The sequence below is a fragment of the Salmo trutta genome, unplaced genomic scaffold, assembly GCF_901001165.1.
Source record: "Salmo trutta unplaced genomic scaffold, fSalTru1.1, whole genome shotgun sequence".
Taxonomy (NCBI): Eukaryota; Metazoa; Chordata; class Actinopteri; order Salmoniformes; family Salmonidae; genus Salmo; species Salmo trutta.
Window position 1 is genome coordinate 365005 of NW_021822681.1, and position 18338 is coordinate 383342.

The 18338-nt window shown below is 35.5% G+C and overlaps 1 protein-coding gene across 1 annotated transcript in view; it reads left to right on the forward strand.

Moving 5' to 3' along the window:
* plod3 (procollagen-lysine, 2-oxoglutarate 5-dioxygenase 3) overlaps positions 1-18338 on the forward strand; it is an 80283-nt gene extending 61945 nt beyond the window's left edge. The window contains exon 18 of the mRNA XM_029744587.1: positions 17091-18338. Coding sequence (XP_029600447.1) covers positions 17091-17246 — 156 coding nt within the window. The 3' untranslated portion in view covers positions 17247-18338. The remainder of the gene's footprint in view (positions 1-17090) is intronic.

Sequence of the window (18338 nt, forward strand, 5' to 3'; positions counted from 1 at the left end):
GGAACAGGTTATTGTTAAAGTGTATTACTCGGGAACAGGTTATTGTTAAAGTGTATTACTCAGGAACAGGTTAAAGTGTATTACTCGGGAGCAGGTTAAAGTGTATTACTCGGGAACAGGTTATTGTTAAAGTGTATTACTCGGGAACAGGTTAAAGTGTATTACTCGGGAACAGGTTATTGTTAAAGTGTATTACTCGGGAACAGTTTATTATTAAAGTGTATTACTCGGGAACAGGTTATTGTTAAAGTGTATTACTCAGGAACAGGTTATTGTTAAAGTGTATTACTCGGGAACAGGTTATTGTTAAAGTGTATTACTCAGGAACAGGTTAAAGTGTATTACTCGGGAACAGGTTAAAGTGTATTCCTCGGGAACAGGTTATTGTTAAAGTGTATTACTCGGGAACAGGTTATTATTAAAGTGTATTACTCGGGAACAGGTTATTGTTAAAGTGTATTACTCAGGAACAGGTTAAATTGTATTACTCAGGAACAGGTTATTGTTAACGTGTATTACTCGGGAACAGGTTATGTTAAAATGTATTACTAGGAATAGGTTATTGTTAAAGTGTATTGCTCGGGAACAGGTTATGTTAAAGTGATTACTCAGAACAGGTTATTGTTCACGTGTATTACTCGGGGAACAGGTTAAAGTGTATTACTCAGGAACAGGCTATTGTTCAAGTGTATTACTCGGGAACAGGTTATTGTTAAAGTGTATTACTCAGGAACAGGTTATTGTTAAAATGTATTACTCAGTAACAGGTTATTGTTAAAGTGTATTACTCGGGAACAGGTTAAATTGTATTACTCAGGAACAGTTTATTGTTAAAGTGTATTACTCGGGAACAGGTTATTGTTTAAGTGTATTACTCAGGAACATGTTAAATTGTATTACTCAGGAACAGGTTATTGTTGAAGTGTATTACTCAGGAAACAGGTTATTGTTAAAGTGTATTACTCGGGAACAGGTTTATTGTTAAAGTGTATATCGAGGAACAGGTTATTGTTAAAGTGTTATTACTCGGGCAACAGGTTATTGTTAAAGTGTATTACTCGGGAACAGGTATTGTTAAGGTGTATTACTCGGGAACAGGTTAAAGTGTATTACTTCAGGAACAGGTTATTGTTAAAGTGTATACTCAGGAAACAGGTTATTGTTAAAGTGTATTACTCGGAGAACAGGTCGTAATTGTTAAAGTGTATTACTCAGGCACAGGTTAAGTGTATTACTCGGGAGCAGGTTTAACGTGTATTAATCGGAACAGGTTATTGTTAAGTGTATTACTCGGGAACAGGTTATGTTAAAGTGTATGACTCGGGAACAGAGGTTTAAAGTGTTATTACTCAGGGAACAGGTTAAAGTGTATTACTCGGGAACAGGTTATTGTTAAAGTGTATTACTCAGGAACAGGTTATTGTTAAAGTGTATTACTCGGGAACAGGTTATTGTTAAAGTGTATTACTCGGGAACAGGTTATTGTTAAAGTGTATTACTCAGGAACAGGTTAAAGTGTATTACTCGGGAACAGGGTTAAAGTGTATTCCTCGGGAACAGGTTATTGTTAAAGTGTATTACTCAGGAACAGGTTAAATTGTATTACTCAGGAACAGGTTATTGTTAAAGTGTATTACTCGGGAACAGGTTATGTTAAGGTATTACTCAGGAACAGGTTATTGTTAAGTGTATTACTCGGGAACAGGTTATTGTCAAATTGTATTACTCGGAAACAGGTTATTATTAAAGTGTATTACTCGGGAACAGGTATTGTAATATGTATTACTCAGGAATAGGTTATTGTTAAAGTGTATTGCTCGGGAACAGGTTATTGTTAAAGTGTATTACTCAGGAAAAGGTTATGTTCAAGTGTATACTCGGGAACGGTTATTGTTAAAGGTGTATTACTACAGGTTATTGTTTAAAGTGTATTACTCGGGAACAGGTTATTGTTAAAGTGTATTACTCAGGAACAGGTTATTGTTAAAGTGTATTACTCGGGAACAGGTTATTGTTAAAGTGTATTACTCAGGAACAGGTTAAAGTGTATTACTCAGGAACAGGTTAAAGTGTATTACTCGGGAACAGGTTAAAGTGTATTCCTCGGGAACAGGTTATTGTTAAAGTGTATTACTCGGGAACAGGTTATTGTTAAAGTGTATTACTCAGGAACAGGTTAAATTGTATTACTCAGGAACAGTTTATTGTTAAAGTGTATTACTCGGGAATAGGTTATTGTTAAAGTGTATTACTCAGGAATAGGTTAAATTGTATTACTCAGGAACAGGTTATTGTTGAAGTGTATTACTCAGGAACAGGTTATTGTTAAAGTGTATTACTCGGGAACAGGTTATTGTTAAAGTGTGTTACTCGGGAACAGGTTATTGTTAAAGTGTATTACTCGGGAACAGGTTATTGTTAAAGTGTAATACTCAGGAACAGGCTATTGTTCAAGTGTATTACTCGGGAACAGGTTATTGTTAAAGTGTATTACTCAGGAACAGGTTATTGTTAAAATGTATTACTCAGTAACAGGTTATTGTTAAAGTGTATTACTCGGGAACAGGTTAAATTGTATTACTCAGGAACAGTTTATTGTTAAAGTGTATTACTCGGGAACAGGTTATTGTTAAAGTGTATTACTCAGGAACATGTTAAATTGTATTACTCAGGAACAGGTTATTGTTGAAGTGTATTACTCAGGAACAGGTTATTGTTAAAGTGTATTACTCGGGAACAGGTTATTGTTAAAGTGTATTACTCGGGAACAGGTTATTGTTAAAGTGTATTACTCGGGAACAGATATTGTTAAAGTGTATTACTCGGGAACAGGTTATTGTTAAAGTGTATTACTCGGGAACAGGTTAAAGTGTATTACTCAGGAACAGGTATTAGTGTAACAGGTTATTGTTAAAGTGTATTACTCGGGAACAGGTTATTGTTAAAGTGTATTACTCAGGAACAGGTTAAAGTGTATTACTCGGGAGCAGGTTAAAGTGTATTACTCGGGAACAGGTTATTGTTAAAGTGTATTACTCGGGAACAGGTTATTGTTAAAGTGTATTACTCGGGAACAGGTTATTGTTAAAGTGTATTACTCGGGAACAGGTTATTATTAAAGTGTATTACTCGGGAACAGGTTATTGTTAAAGTGTATTACTCAGGAACAGGTTATTGTTAAAGTGTATTACTCGGGAACAGGTTATTGTTAAAGTGTATTACTCGGGAACAGGTTATTGTTAAAGTGTATTACTCAGGAACAGGTTAAAGTGTATTACTCGGGAACAGGTTAAAGTGTATTCCTCGGGAACAGGTTATTGTTAAGTGTATTACTCAGGAACAGGTTAAATTGTATTACTCAGGAACAGGTTATTGTTAAAGTGTATTACTCGGGAACAGGTTATTGTTAAAGTGTATTACTCAGGAACAGGTTATTGTTAAAGTGTATTACTCGGGAACAGGTTATTGTCCAATTGTATTACTCGGAAACAGGTTATTATTAAAGTGTATTACTCGGGAACAGGTTATTGTTAAAATGTATTACTCAGGAATAGGTTATTGTTAAAGTGTATTGCTCGGGAACAGGTTATTGTTAAAGTGTATTACTCAGGAAAAGGTTATTGTTCAAGTGTATTACTCGGGAACAGGTTATTGTTAAAGTGTATTACTCGGGAACAGGTTATTGTTAAAGTGTATTACTCAGGAAACAGGTTATTGTTAAAGTGTATTACTCGGGAACAGGTTATTGTTAAAGTGTATTACTCAGGAACAGGTTAAAGTGTATTACTCAGGAACAGGTTAAAGTGTATTACTCGGGAACAGGTTAAAGTGTATTCCTCGGGAACAGGTTATTGTTAAAGTGTATTACTCGGGAACAGGTTATTGTTAAAGTGTATTACTCAGGAACAGGTTAAATTGTATTACTCAGGAACAGTTTATTGTTAAAGTGTATTACTCGGGAACAGGTTATTGTTAAAGTGTATTACTCAGGAACAGGTTAAATGTATTACTCAGGAACAGGTTATTGTTGAAGTGTATTACTCAGGAACAGGTTATTGTTAAAGTGTATTACTCGGGAACAGGTTATTGTTAAAGTGTGTTACTCGGGAAACAGGTTATTGTTAAAGTGTATTACTCGGGAACAGGTTATTGTTAAAGTGTATTACTCGGGAACAGGTTATTGTTAAAGTGTATTACTCGGGAACAGGTTATTGTTAAAGTGTATTACTCGGGAACAGGTTATTGTTAAAGTGTGTTACTCGTGAACAGGTTATTTTTAAAGTGTATTACTCGGGAACAGGTTATTGTTAAAGTGTATTACTCGGAACAGGTTATTGTTAAAGTGTATTACTCGGGAACAGGTTAAAGTGTATTACTCGGGAACAGGTTAAAGTGTATTACTCAGGAACAGGTTATTGTTAAAGTGTATTACTCAGGAACAGGTTATTGTTAAAGTGTATTACTTGGGAACAGGTTATTGTTAAAGTGTATTACTCAGGAACAGGTTAAAGTTTATGACTCGGGAACAGGTTAAAGTGTATTACTCGGGAACAGGTTATTGTTAAAGTGTATTACTCGGGAACAGGTTAAAGTGTATTACTCGGGAACAGGTTATTGTTAAAGTGTATTACTCGGGAACAGGTTATTATTAAAGTGTATTACTCGGGAACAGGTTATTGTTAAAGTGTATTACTCAGGAACAGGTTATTGTTAAAGTGTATTACTCAGGAACAGGTTATTGTTAAAGTGTATTACTCGGAACAGGTTATTGTTAAAGTGTATTACTCAGGAACAGGTTAAAGTGTATTACTCGGGAACAGGTTAAAGTTAAAGTGTATTACTCGGGAACAGGTTATTATTAAAGTGTATTACTCGGGAACAGGTTATTGTTAAAGTGTATTACTCAGAACAGGTTATTGTTAAAGTGTATTACTCGGGAACAGGTTATTGTTAAATGGTTTTACTCGGAAACAGGTTATTATTAAAGTGTATTACTCGGGAAACAGGTTATTGTTAAAATGTATTACTCAGGAATAGGTTATGTTAAAGTGTATTGCTCGGGACAGGTTATTGTTAAAGTGTATTACTCAGGAACAGGTTATTGTTCAAGTGTATTACTCGGGAACAGGTTATTGTTAAAGTGTATTACTCGGGAACAGGTATTGTTTAAAATGTATTACTCAGTAACAGGTTATTGTTAAAGTGTATTACTCGGGAACAGGTTAAATTGTATTACTCAGGAACAGTTTATTGTTAAAGTGTATTACTCGGGAACAGGTTATTGTTAAAGTGTATTACTCAGGAACAGGTTAAATTGTATTACTCAGGTAGAGGTTATTGTTGTAGTGTATTACTCAGGAACAGGTTATTGTTAAAGTGTATTACTCGGGAACAGGTTATTGTTAAAGTGTATTACTCGGGAACAGGTTATTGTTAAAGTGTATTACTCGGGAACAGGTTATTGTTAAAGTGTATTACTCGGGAACAGGTTATTGTTAAAGTGTATTACTCGGGAACAGGTTAAAGTGTATTACTCAGGAACAGGTTATTGTTAAAGTGTATTACTCAGGAACAGGTTATTGTTAAAGTGTATTACTCAGGAACAGGTTAAAGTGTATTACTCGGGAGCAGGTTAAAGTGTATTACTCGGGAACAGGTTATTGTTAAAGTGTATTACTCAGGAACAGGTTAAAGTGTATTACTCGGGAACAGGTTAAAGTGTATTCCTCGGGAACAGGTTATTGTTAAAGTGTATTACTCGGGAACAGGTTATTGTTAAAGTGTGTTACTCGTGAACAGGTTATTTTTAAAGTGTATTACTCGGGAACAGGTTATTGTTAAAGTGTATTACTCGGGAACAGGTTATTGTTAAAGTGTATTACTCGGGAACAGGTTATTGTTAAAGTGTATTACTCAGGAACAGGTTAAAGTGTATTACTCGGGAACAGGTTAAAGTGTATTCCTCGGGAACAGGTTATTGTTAAAGTGTATTACTCGGGAACAGGTTATTATTAAAGTGTATTACTCGGGAACAGGTTATTGTTAAAGTGTATTACTCAGGAACAGGTTATTGTTAAAGTGTATTACTCAGGAACAGGTTAAATTGTATTACTCAGGAACAGGTTATTGTTAAAGTGTATTACTCGGGAACAGGTTATTGTTAAAGTGTATTACTCAGGAACAGGTTATTGTTAAAGTGTATTACTCAGGAACAGGTTAAATTGTATTACTCAGTAACAGGTTATTGTTAAAGTGTATTACTCGGGAACAGGTTAAATTGTATTACTCAGGAACAGTTTATTGTTAAAGTGTATTACTCGGGAACAGGTTATTGTTAAAGTGTATTACTCAGGAACATGTTAAATTGTATTACTCAGGAACAGGTTATTGTTGAAGTGTATTACTCAGGAACAGGTTATTGTTAAAGTGTATTACTCGGGAACAGGTTATTGTTAAAGTGTATTACTCGGGAACAGGTTATTGTTAAAGTGTATTACTCGGGAACAGGTTAAAGTGTATTACTCGGGAACAGGTTATTGTTAAAGTGTATTACTCGGAAACAGGTTATTATTAAAGTGTATTACTCGGGAACAGGTTATTGTTAAAGTGTATTACTCAGGAACAGGTTATTGTTAAAGTGTATTACTCAGGAACAGGTTATTGTTAAAGTGTATTACTCGGGAACAGGTTATTGTTAAAGTGTATTACTCAGGAACAGGTTAAAGTGTATTACTCGGGAACAGGTTAAAGTGTATTCCTCGGGAACAGGTTATTGTTAAAGTGTATTACTCAGGAACAGGTTAAATTGTATTACTCAGGAACAGGTTATTGTTAAAGTGTATTACTCGGGAACAGGTTATTGTTAAAGTGTATTACTCAGGAACAGGTTATTGTTAAAGTGTATTACTCGGGAACAGGTTATTGTCAAATTGTATTACTCGGAAACAGGTTATTATTAAAGTATATTACTCGGGAACAGGTTATTGTTAAAATGTATTACTCAGGAATAGGTTATTGTTAAAGTGTATTGCTCGGGAACAGGTTATTGTTAAAGTGTATTACTCAGGAAAAGGTTATTGTTCAAGTGTATTACTCGGGAACAGGTTATTGTTAAAGTGTATTACTCGGGAACAGGTTATTGTTAAAGTGTATTACTCAGGAACAGGTTAAAGTGTATTACTCAGGAACAGGTTAAAGTGTATTACTCGGGAACAGGTTAAAGTGTATTCCTCGGGAACAGATTATTGTTAAAGTGTATTACTCGGGAACAGGTTATTGTTAAAGTGTATTACTCAGGAACAGGTTAAATTGTATTACTCAGGAACAGTTTATTGTTAAAGTGTATTACTCGGGAACAGGTTATTGTTAAAGTGTATTACTCAGGAACAGGTTAAATTGTATTACTCAGGAACAGGTTATTGTTGAAGTGTATTACTCAGGAACAGGTTATTGTTAAAGTGTATTACTCGGGAACAGGTTATTGTTAAAGTGTATTACTCGGGAACAGGTTATTGTTAAAGTGTATTACTCGGGAACAGGTTATTGTTAAAGTGTAATACTCGGGAACAGGTTATTGTTAAAGTGTATTACTCGGGAACAGGTTATTGTTAAAGTGTATTACTCGGGAACAGGTATTGTTAAAGTGTGTTACTCGTGAACAGGTTATTTTTAAAGTGTATTACTCGGGAACAGGTTATTGTTAAAGTGTATTACTCGGGAACAGGTTATTGTTAAAGTGTATTACTCGGGAACAGGTTAAAGTGTATTACTCGGGAACAGGTTAAAGTGTATTACTCAGGAACAGGTTATTGTTAAAGTCTATTACTCAGGAACAGGTTATTGTTAAAGTGTATTACTTGGGAACAGGTTATTGTTAAAGTGTATTACTCAGGAACAGGTTAAAGTTTATGACTCGGGAACAGGTTAAAGTGTATTACTCGGGAACAGGTTATTGTTAAAGTGTATTACTCGGGAACAGGTTAAAGTGTATTACTCGGGAACAGGTTATTGTTAAAGTGTATTACTCGGGAACAGGTTATTATTAAAGTGTATTACTCGGGAACAGGTTATTGTTAAAGTGTATTACTCAGGAACAGGTTATTGTTAAAGTGTATTACTCAGGAACAGGTTATTGTTAAAGTGTATTACTCGGGAACAGGTTATTGTTAAGTGTATTACTCAGGAACAGGTTAAAGTGTATTACTCGGGAACAGGTTAAAGTTAAAGTGTATTACTCGGGAACAGGTTATTATTAAAGTGTATTACTCGGGAACAGGTTATTGTTAAAGTGTATTACTCAGGAACAGGTTATTGTTAAAGTGTATTACTCGGGAACAGGTTAAATTGTATTACTCAGGAACAGGTTATTGTTAAAGTTTATTACTCGGGAACAGGTTATTGTTAAAGTGTATTACTCAGGAACAGGTTATTGTTAAAGTGTATTACTCGGGAACAGGTTATTGTTAAATGGTTTTACTCGGAAACAGGTTATTATTAAAGTGTATTACTCGGGAACAGGTTATTGTTAAAATGTATTACTCAGGAATAGGTTATTGTTAAAGTGTATTGCTCGGGAACAGGTTATTGTTAAAGTGTATTACTCAGGAACAGGTTATTGTTCAAGTGTATTACTCGGGAACAGGTTATTGTTAAAGTGTATTACTCGGGAACAGGTTATTGTTAAAATGTATTACTCAGTAACAGGTTATTGTTAAAGTGTATTACTCGGGAACAGGTTAAATTGTATTACTCAGGAACAGTTTATTGTTAAAGTGTATTACTCGGGAACAGGTTATTGTTAAAGTGTATTACTCAGGAACAGGTTAAATTGTATTACTCAGGAAGAGGTTATTGTTGAAGTGTATTACTCAGGAACAGGTTATTGTTAAAGTGTATTACTCGGGAACAGGTTATTGTTAAAGTGTATTACTCGGGAACAGGTTATTGTTAAGTGTATTACTCGGGAACAGGTTATTGTTAAAGTGTATTACTCGGGAACAGGTTATTGTTAAAGTGTATTACTCGGGAACAGGTTAAAGTGTATTACTCGGGAACAGGTTATTGTTAAAGTGTATTACTCAGGAACAGGTTATTGTTAAAGTGTATTACTCAGGAACAGGTTAAAGTGTATTACTCGGGAGCAGGTTAAAGTGTATTACTCGGGAACAGGTTATTGTTAAAGTGTATTACTCAGGAACAGGTTAAAGTGTATTACTCGGGAACAGGTTAAAGTGTATTCCTCGGGAACAGGTTATTGTTAAAGTGTATTACTCAGGAACAGGTTATTGTTCAAGTGTATTACTCGGGAACAGGTTATTGTTAAAGTGTATTACTCAGTAACAGGTTATTGTTAAAGTGTATTACTCGGGAACAGGTTAAATTGTATTACTCAGGAACAGTTTATTGTTAAAGTGTATTACTCGGGAACAGGTTATTGTTAAAGTGTATTACTCAGGAACAGGTTAAATTGTATTACTCAGGAAGAGGTTATTGTTGAAGTGTATTACTCAGGAACAGGTTATTGTTAAAGTGTATTACTCGGGAACAGGTTATTGTTAAAGTGTATTACTCGGGAACAGGTTATTGTTAAAGTGTATTACTCGGGAACAGGTTATTGTTAAAGTGTATTACTCGGGAACAGGTTATTGTTAAAGTGTATTACTCGGGAACAGGTTAAAGTGTATTACTCGGGAACAGGTTATTGTTAAAGTGTATTACTCAGGAACAGGTTATTGTTAAAGTGTATTACTCAGGAACAGGTTAAAGTGTATTACTCGGGAGCAGGTTAAAGTGTATTACTCGGGAACAGGTTATTGTTAAAGTGTATTACTCAGGAACAGGTTAAAGTGTATTACTCGGGAACAGGTTAAAGTGTATTCCTCGGGAACAGGTTATTGTTAAAGTGTATTACTCGGGAACAGGTTATTGTTAAAGTGTATTACTCAGGAACAGGTTATTGTTAAAGTGTATTACTCAGGAACAGGTTATTGTTAAAGTGTATTACTCAGGAACAGGTTATTGTTAAAGTGTATTACTCGGGAACAGGTTATTGTTAAAGTGTATTACTCAGGAACAGGTTAAAGTGTATTACTCGGGAACAGGTTAAAGTGTATTCCTCGGGAACAGGTTATTGTTAAAGTGTATTACTCGGGAACAGGTTATTATTAAAGTGTATTACTCGGGAACAGGTTATTGTTAAAGTGTATTACTTAGGAACAGGTTATTGTCAAAGTGTATTACTCAGGAACAGGTTAAATTGTATTACTCAGGAACAGGTTATTGTTAAAGTGTATTACTCGGGAACAGGTTATTGTTAAAGTGTATTACTCAGGAACAGGTTATTGTTAAAGTGTATTACTCGGGAACAGGTTATTGTTAAAGTGTATTACTCAGGAACAGGTTAAAGTGTATTACTCGGGAGCAGGTTAAGTGTATTACTCGGGAACAGGTTATTGTTAAAGTGTATTACTCAGGAACAGGTTAAAGTGTATTACTCGGGAACAGGTTAAAGTGTATTACTCGGGAACAGGTTATTGTTAAAGTGTATTACTCAGGAACAGGTTATTGTTAAAGTGTATTACTCAGGAACAGGTTATTGTTAAAGTGTATTACTCGGGAACAGGTTATTGTTAAAGTGTATTACTCAGGAACAGGTTAAAGTGTATTACTCGGGAACAGGTTAAAGTGTATTCCTCGGGAACAGGTTAAAGTGTATTACTCGGGAACAGGTTAAAGTGTATTACTCGGGAACAGGTTATTGTTAAAGTGTATTACTCAGGAACAGGTTATTGTTAAAGTGTATTACTCAGGAACAGGTTAAATTGTATTACTCAGGAACAGGTTATTGTTAAAGTGTATTACTCGGGAACAGGTTATTGTTTAAAGTGTATTACTCAGGAACAGGTTATTGTTAAAGTGTATTACTGGGGAACAGGTTATTGTTAAATTGTATTACTCGGAAACAGGTTATTATTAAAGTGTATTACTCGGGAACAGGTTATTGTTAAAATGTATTACTCAGGAATAGGTTATTGTTAAAGTGTATTGCTCGGGAACAGGTTATTGTTAAAGTGTATTACTCAGGAACAGGTTATTGTTCAAGTGTATTACTCGGGAACAGGTTATTGTTAAAGTGTATTACTCAGGAACAGGTTATTGTTCAAGTGTATTACTCGGGAACAGGTTATTGTTAAAGTGTATTACTCAGGAACAGGTTATTGTTAAAATGTATTACTCAGTAACAGGTTATTGTTCAAGTGTATTACTCGGGAACAGGTTAAATTGTATTACTCAGGAACAGTTTATTGTTAAAGTGTATTACTCGGGAACAGGTTATTGTTAAAGTTTATTACTCAGGAACAGGTTAAATTGTATTACTCAGGAACAGGTTATTGTTGAAGTGTATTACTCAGGAACAGGTTATTGTTAAAGTGTATTACTCGGGAACAGGTTATTGTTAAAGTGTATTACTCGGGAACAGGTTATTGTTAAAGTGTATTACTCGGGAACAGGTTATTGTTAAGTGTATTACTCGGGAACAGCTTATTGTTAAAGTGTATTACTCGGGAACAGGTTAAAGTGTATTACTCAGGAACAGGTTATTGTTAAAGTGTATTACTCAGGAACAGGTTATTGTTAAAGTGTATTACTTGGGAACAGGTTATTGTTAAAGTGTATTACTCAGGAACAGGTTAAAGTGTATTACTCGGGAGCAGGTTAAAGTGTATTACTCGGGAACAGGTTATTGTTAAAGTGTATTACTCGGGAACAGGTTAAAGTGTATTACTCGGGAACAGGTTATTGTTAAAGTGTATTACTCGGGAACAGGTTATTATTAAAGTGTATTACTCGGGAACAGGTTATTGTTAAAGTGTATTACTCAGGAACAGGTTATTGTTAAAGTGTATTACTCAGGAACAGGTTATTGTTAAAGTGTATTACTCGGGAACAGGTTATTGTTAAAGTGTATTACTCAGGAACAGGTTAAAGTGTATTACTCGGGAACAGGTTAAAGTGTATTCCTCGGTAACAGGTTATTGTTAAAGTGTATTACTCGGGAACAGGTTATTATTAAAGTGTATTACTCGGGAACAGGTTATTGTTAAAGTGTATTACTCAGGAACAGGTTATTGTTAAAGTGTATTACTCAGGAACAGGTTAAATTGTATTACTCAGGAACAGGTTATTGTTAAGTGTATTACTCGGGAACAGGTTATTGTTAAAGTGTATTACTCAGGAACAGGTTATTGTTAAAGTGTATTACTGGGGAACAGGTTATTGTTAAAGTGTATTACTCAGGAACAGGTTATTGTTAAAGTGTATTACTCAGGAACAGGTTAAATTGTATTACTCAGGAAACAGGTTATTGTTAAAGTGTATTACTCGGGAACAGGTTATTGTTAAAGTGTATTACTCAGGAACAGGTTATTGTTAAAGTGTATTACTGGGGAACAGGTTATTGTTAAATTGTATTACTCGGAAACAGGTTATTATTAAAGTGTATTACTCGGGAACAGGTTATTGTTAAAATGTATTACTCAGGAATAGGTTATTGTTAAAGTGTATTGCTCGGGAACAGGTTATTGTTAAAGTGTATTACTCAGGAACAGGTTATTGTTCAAGTGTATTACTCGGGAACAGGTTATTGTTAAAGTGTATTACTCGGGAACAGGTTATTGTTAAAGTGTATTACTCAGGAACAGGTTATTGTTAAAGTGTATTACTCGGGAACAGGTTATTGTTAAAATGTATTACTCAGGAATAGGTTATTGTTAAAGTGTATTGCTCGGGAACAGGTTATTGTTAAAGTGTATTACTCAGGAACAGGTTATTGTTCAAGTGTATTACTCGGGAACAGGTTATTGTTAAAGTGTATTACTCAGGAACAGGTTATTGTTCAAGTGTATTACTCGGGAACAGGTTATTGTTAAAGTGTATTACTCAGGAACAGGTTATTGTTAAAATGTATTACTCAGTAACAGGTTATTGTTAAAGTGTATTACTCGGGAACAGGTTAAATTGTATTACTCAGGAACAGTTTATTGTTAAAGTGTATTACTCGGGAACAGGTTATTGTTAAAGTTTATTACTCAGGAACAGGTTAAATTGTATTACTCAGGAACAGGTTATTGTTGAAGTGTATTACTCAGGAACAGGTTATTGTTAAAGTGTATTACTCGGGAACAGGTTATTGTTAAAGTGTATTACTCGGGAACAGGTTATTGTTAAAGTGTATTACTCGGGAACAGGTTATTGTTAAAGTGTATTACTCGGGAACAGGTTATTGTTAAAGTGTATTACTCGGGAACAGGTTAAAGTGTATTACTCAGGAACAGGTTATTGTTAAAGTGTATTACTCAGGAACAGGTTATTGTTAAAGTGTATTACTTGGGAACAGGTTATTGTTAAAGTGTATTACTCAGGAACAGGTTAAAGTGTATTACTCGGGAGCAGGTTAAAGTGTATTACTCGGGAACAGGTTATTGTTAAAGTGTATTACTCGGGAACAGGTTAAAGTGTATTACTCGGGAACAGGTTATTGTTAAAGTGTATTACTCGGGAACAGGTTATTATTAAAGTGTATTACTCGGGAACAGGTTATTGTTAAAGTGTATTACTCAGGAACAGGTTATTGTTAAAGTGTATTACTCAGGAACAGGTTATTGTTAAAGTGTATTACTCGGGAACAGGTTATTGTTAAAGTGTATTACTCAGGAACAGGTTAAAGTGTATTACTCGGGAACAGGTTAAAGTGTATTCCTCGGGAACAGGTTATTGTTAAAGTGTATTACTCGGGAACAGGTTATTATTAAAGTGTATTACTCGGGAACAGGTTATTGTTAAAGTGTATTACTCAGGAACAGGTTATTGTTAAAGTGTATTACTCAGGAACAGGTTAAATTGTATTACTCAGGAACAGGTTATTGTTAAAGTGTATTACTCGGGAACAGGTTATTGTTAAAGTGTATTACTCAGGAACAGGTTATTGTTAAAGTGTATTACTCGGGAACAGGTTATTGTTAAAGTGTATTACTCAGGAACAGGTTAAAGTGTATTACTCGGGAGCAGGTTAAAGTGTATTACTCGGGAACAGGTTATTGTTAAAGTGTATTACTCGGGAACAGGTTAAAGTGTATTACTCGGGAACAGGTTATTGTTAAAGTGTATTACTCGGGAACAGGTTATTATTAAAGTGTATTACTCGGGAACAGGTTATTGTTAAAGTGTATTACTCAGGAACAGGTTATTGTTAAAGTGTATTACTCAGGAACAGGTTATTGTTAAAGTGTATTACTCGGGAACAGGTTATTGTTAAAGTGTATTACTCAGGAACAGGTTAAAGTGTATTACTCGGGAACAGGTTAAAGTGTATTCCTCGGGAACAGGTTATTGTTAAAGTGTATTACTCGGGAACAGGTTATTATTAAAGTGTATTACTCGGGAACAGGTTATTGTTAAAGTGTATTACTCAGGAACAGGTTATTGTTAAAGTGTATTACTCAGGAACAGGTTAAATTGTATTACTCAGGAACAGGTTATTGTTAAAGTGTATTACTCGGGAACAGGTTATTGTTAAAGTGTATTACTCAGGAACAGGTTATTGTTAAAGTGTATTACTGGGGAACAGGTTATTGTTAAATTGTATTACTCGGAAACAGGTTATTATTAAAGTGTATTACTCGGGAACAGGTTATTGTTAAATGTATTACTCAGGAATAGGTTATTGTTAAAGTGTATTGCTCGGGAACAGGTTATTGTTAAAGTGTATTACTCGGGAACAGGTTATTGTTCAAGTGTATTACTCGGGAATAGGTTATTGTTAAAGTGTATTACTCGGGAACAGGTTATTGTTAAAGTGTATTACTCAGGAACAGGTTATTGTTAAAGTGTATTACTCAGGAACAGGTTATTGTTAAAGTGTATTACTCGGGAACAGGTTATTGTTAAAGTGTATTACTCAGGAACAGGTTATTGTTAAAGTTTATTACTCAGGAACAGGTTATTGTTAAAGTGTATTTCTCGGGAACAGGTTATTGTTAAAGTGTATTACTCGGGAACAGGTTAATGTTACTGAGAATGCTAACAGTAGCAACACATGGCTATTAAGTGTCTAAGGAAACAAAATATCCCAAATCTGCCTTCTTAAATCAACAACAGCCAGGATAGGTGGAACATCCTGGTAGTTTGCATTCTGAGTGATCTATCCCTTTAAAGATGGCGTAGTGTGTTTGAACACTTACCCTCAGATGGACAAAGAGGTTCAGAGTCGTTTTTGCTAAGCATCCAACTTGCTGTGTTTAAATGGCTTTTGAATTACTCTGCAGTATTTACCGGCATCATAAAATGAATGGCATGTTTTAAAGAGTCATACAGTGGTTGAGCATCACAACTTATTTATACTTCTCTGTACAAAATATCATTGGTTAATTGGTTTGACTTGATAATGTACACCTATGGCAACGGATATTCAGGAGAATGGACATTCACAGAAGGTTTAGATAGAAATGTGTTGTGTAGATCAAATAGATTGGAATAGTATAGGACATTGTGTTATTATTCATTCAATCTTCAACATGCAGGTCTGGATACAGACCTGTCATTGGTAGAGGACAGCCAATCCATGTAGATACAGTCCTGTCATTAGTAGAAGACAGCCAATCCATGTAGATACAGTCCTGTCATTAGTAGAAGACAGCCAATCCATGTAGATACAGTCCTGTCATTAGTAGAAGACAGCCAATCCATGTAGATACAGTCCTGTCATTAGTAGAAGACAGCCAATCCAATAGTTTTATAACGTAGTTACTTCCTGGGATCTGATCATAGTTGTAGTTTTAAAACGTAGTTACTTCCTGGGGTCTGATCATAGTTGTAGTTTTAAAACGTAGTTACTTCCTGGGATCTGATCATAGTTGTAGTTTTAAAACGTAGTTACTTCCTGGTATCTGATCATAGTTGTAGTTTTATAACGTAGTTACTTCCTGGGATCTGACCATAGTTGTAGTTTTATAACGTAGTTACTTCCTGGGGTCTGATCATAGTTGTAGTTTTATAACGTAGTTACTTCCTGGGGTCTGATCATAGTTGTAGTTTTATAACGTAGTTACTTCCTGGGGTCTGATCATAGTTGTAGTTTTAAAAGTAGTTACTTCCTGGTATCTGACCATAGTTGTAGTTTTATAATGTAGTTACTTCCTGGGATCTGACCATAGTTGTAGTTTTATAACGTAGTTACTTCCTGGGGTCTGATCATAGTTGTAGTTTTATAACGTAGTTACTTCCTGGGATCTGATCATAGTTGTAGTTTTATCACGTAGTTACTTCCTGGGATCTGATCATAGTTGTAGTTTTATAGCGTAGTTACTTCCTGGGATCTGACCATAGTTGTAGTTTTATAACGTAGTTACTTCCTGGGATCTGATCATAGTTGTAGTTTTATAACGTAGTTACTTCCTGGGATCTGATCATAGTTGTAGTTTTAAAATGTAGTTACTTCCTGGTATCTGATCATAGTTGTAGTTTTAAAACGTAGTTACTTCCTGGGGTCTGATCATAGTTGTAGTTTTATAACGTAGTTACTTCCTGGGGTCTGATCATAGTTGTAGTTTTATAACGTAGTTACTTCCTGGGGTCTGATCATAGTTGTAGTTTTATAACGTAGTTACTTCCTGGGGTCTGATCATAGTTGTAGTTTTATAACGTAGTTACTTCCTGGTATCTGACCATAGTTGTAGTTTTATAACGTAGTTACTTCCTGGGGTCTGATCATAGTTGTAGTTTTATAACGTACTTACTTCCTGGGATCTGACCATAGTTGTAGTTTTAAACGTAGTTACTTCCTGGGATCTGACCATAGTTGTAGTTTTAAACGTAGTTGCCTCTTCCTGTAAAGTAACTTTGTTTCCCCGGAAAAAATTGTTCCTTTTCATAAAGCGTAGTTGGAACTATAGTCATCCCACCTCTGGCACACACACACACTTACACACACACACACACACACACACACACACACACACACACACACACATACACATAGACACACACACACACACACACACTTTGTATGTAACATGATGTGTTTTGTGTTTCAGGGTGGAGGGTGCCGGTTCCTTCGGTATGACTGCAATGTTGAAGCACCTCGTAAAGGATGGTCTTTCATGCACCCAGGCCGACTGACTCACTACCACGAGGGCCTGCCTACAACCAGCGGGACGAGATACATCATGGTTTCCTTCGTTGACCCCTAAACCCTGACCTCTAACCCCTAAACACACCAACCAGGGGACTAGATACATTATGGCATCCTTCATAGACCCATAGACACTGGTGGCGCGTGCGTGTGCGCGTGTGTGTGTGTGTGTGTGTTTGTTTGTGTGTGTGTGTGTGTGTGTGTGTCAGTCAGTCACATAGCAGATGGGTCCTCTCGTTGCCGTAGTAACACGAACCACTGAGTTTCCTAGCAACTAGTTGAGCGACTTGAATCAGATCAGGCCAATCGGCTGCGGAGAGGTCAGAGTCAGATGAAACCTCACCATGCTTACCTTTGACCTTTGACATGTTAGCCGTTCAGCAGACGTTCCCATCCAGAGAGACCTGGTCAGTACATTCATCTCCACATAGCTCGGTGGGACAACCACAGTCAAAAATAACTCTCAAAATGCTTCCTCATTTTTCTTCGACCCCTGACCTTTGTAGCTAGCTGTGTGTGTGTGTGTGTGTGTGTGTGTGTTTGGTGTGTGTGTGTTTTTATTTAACAGTGTTTGATGTAACGGCAGGCTGATGTGGGTGTCATGTTACAGTGTTGCTATAGTAACCAGCCTCTCCCTGTGATTGGAGAAAAGATGATTGACACTCCCCTAAGAGAGGAAACCGAACGTTCTGATAGAAATACCATGAATAGATCATCTGAGCTGTTCTACATTATAGAAACTCCAATCAATAGAGCTGAAAAGCACTCCTCAAGACGTAAAATATCATGAGTAGATCGGCACTGTCTGTTCTACATGATCTGTTTCTATGTGCTGTCTGTTCTACATGATCTGTGTCTATGCGGTTGTCTTGAAGGTAATGTTGTATAGTTTTATATTTCAGAAACCAACACTACCTTGGTCTTCAGAGGTCTGTCAGAAACATAGATTTTATCATCATTGTTTTAAACTACTGCTTCAGACTTTTTGTTTTTATTGGTATATTTTGTTATTGTATTCTAGTGTTCTGGTCCCATGTTAGTGTATCTGTCCCTCTGACGTGCTTCCATCAAGCTTTGTACAAAGTGCCCTAAATTATTTGTTATGATTGAGAAATAAAGTTTCACATTTTAATAAATAATTAGATCTATA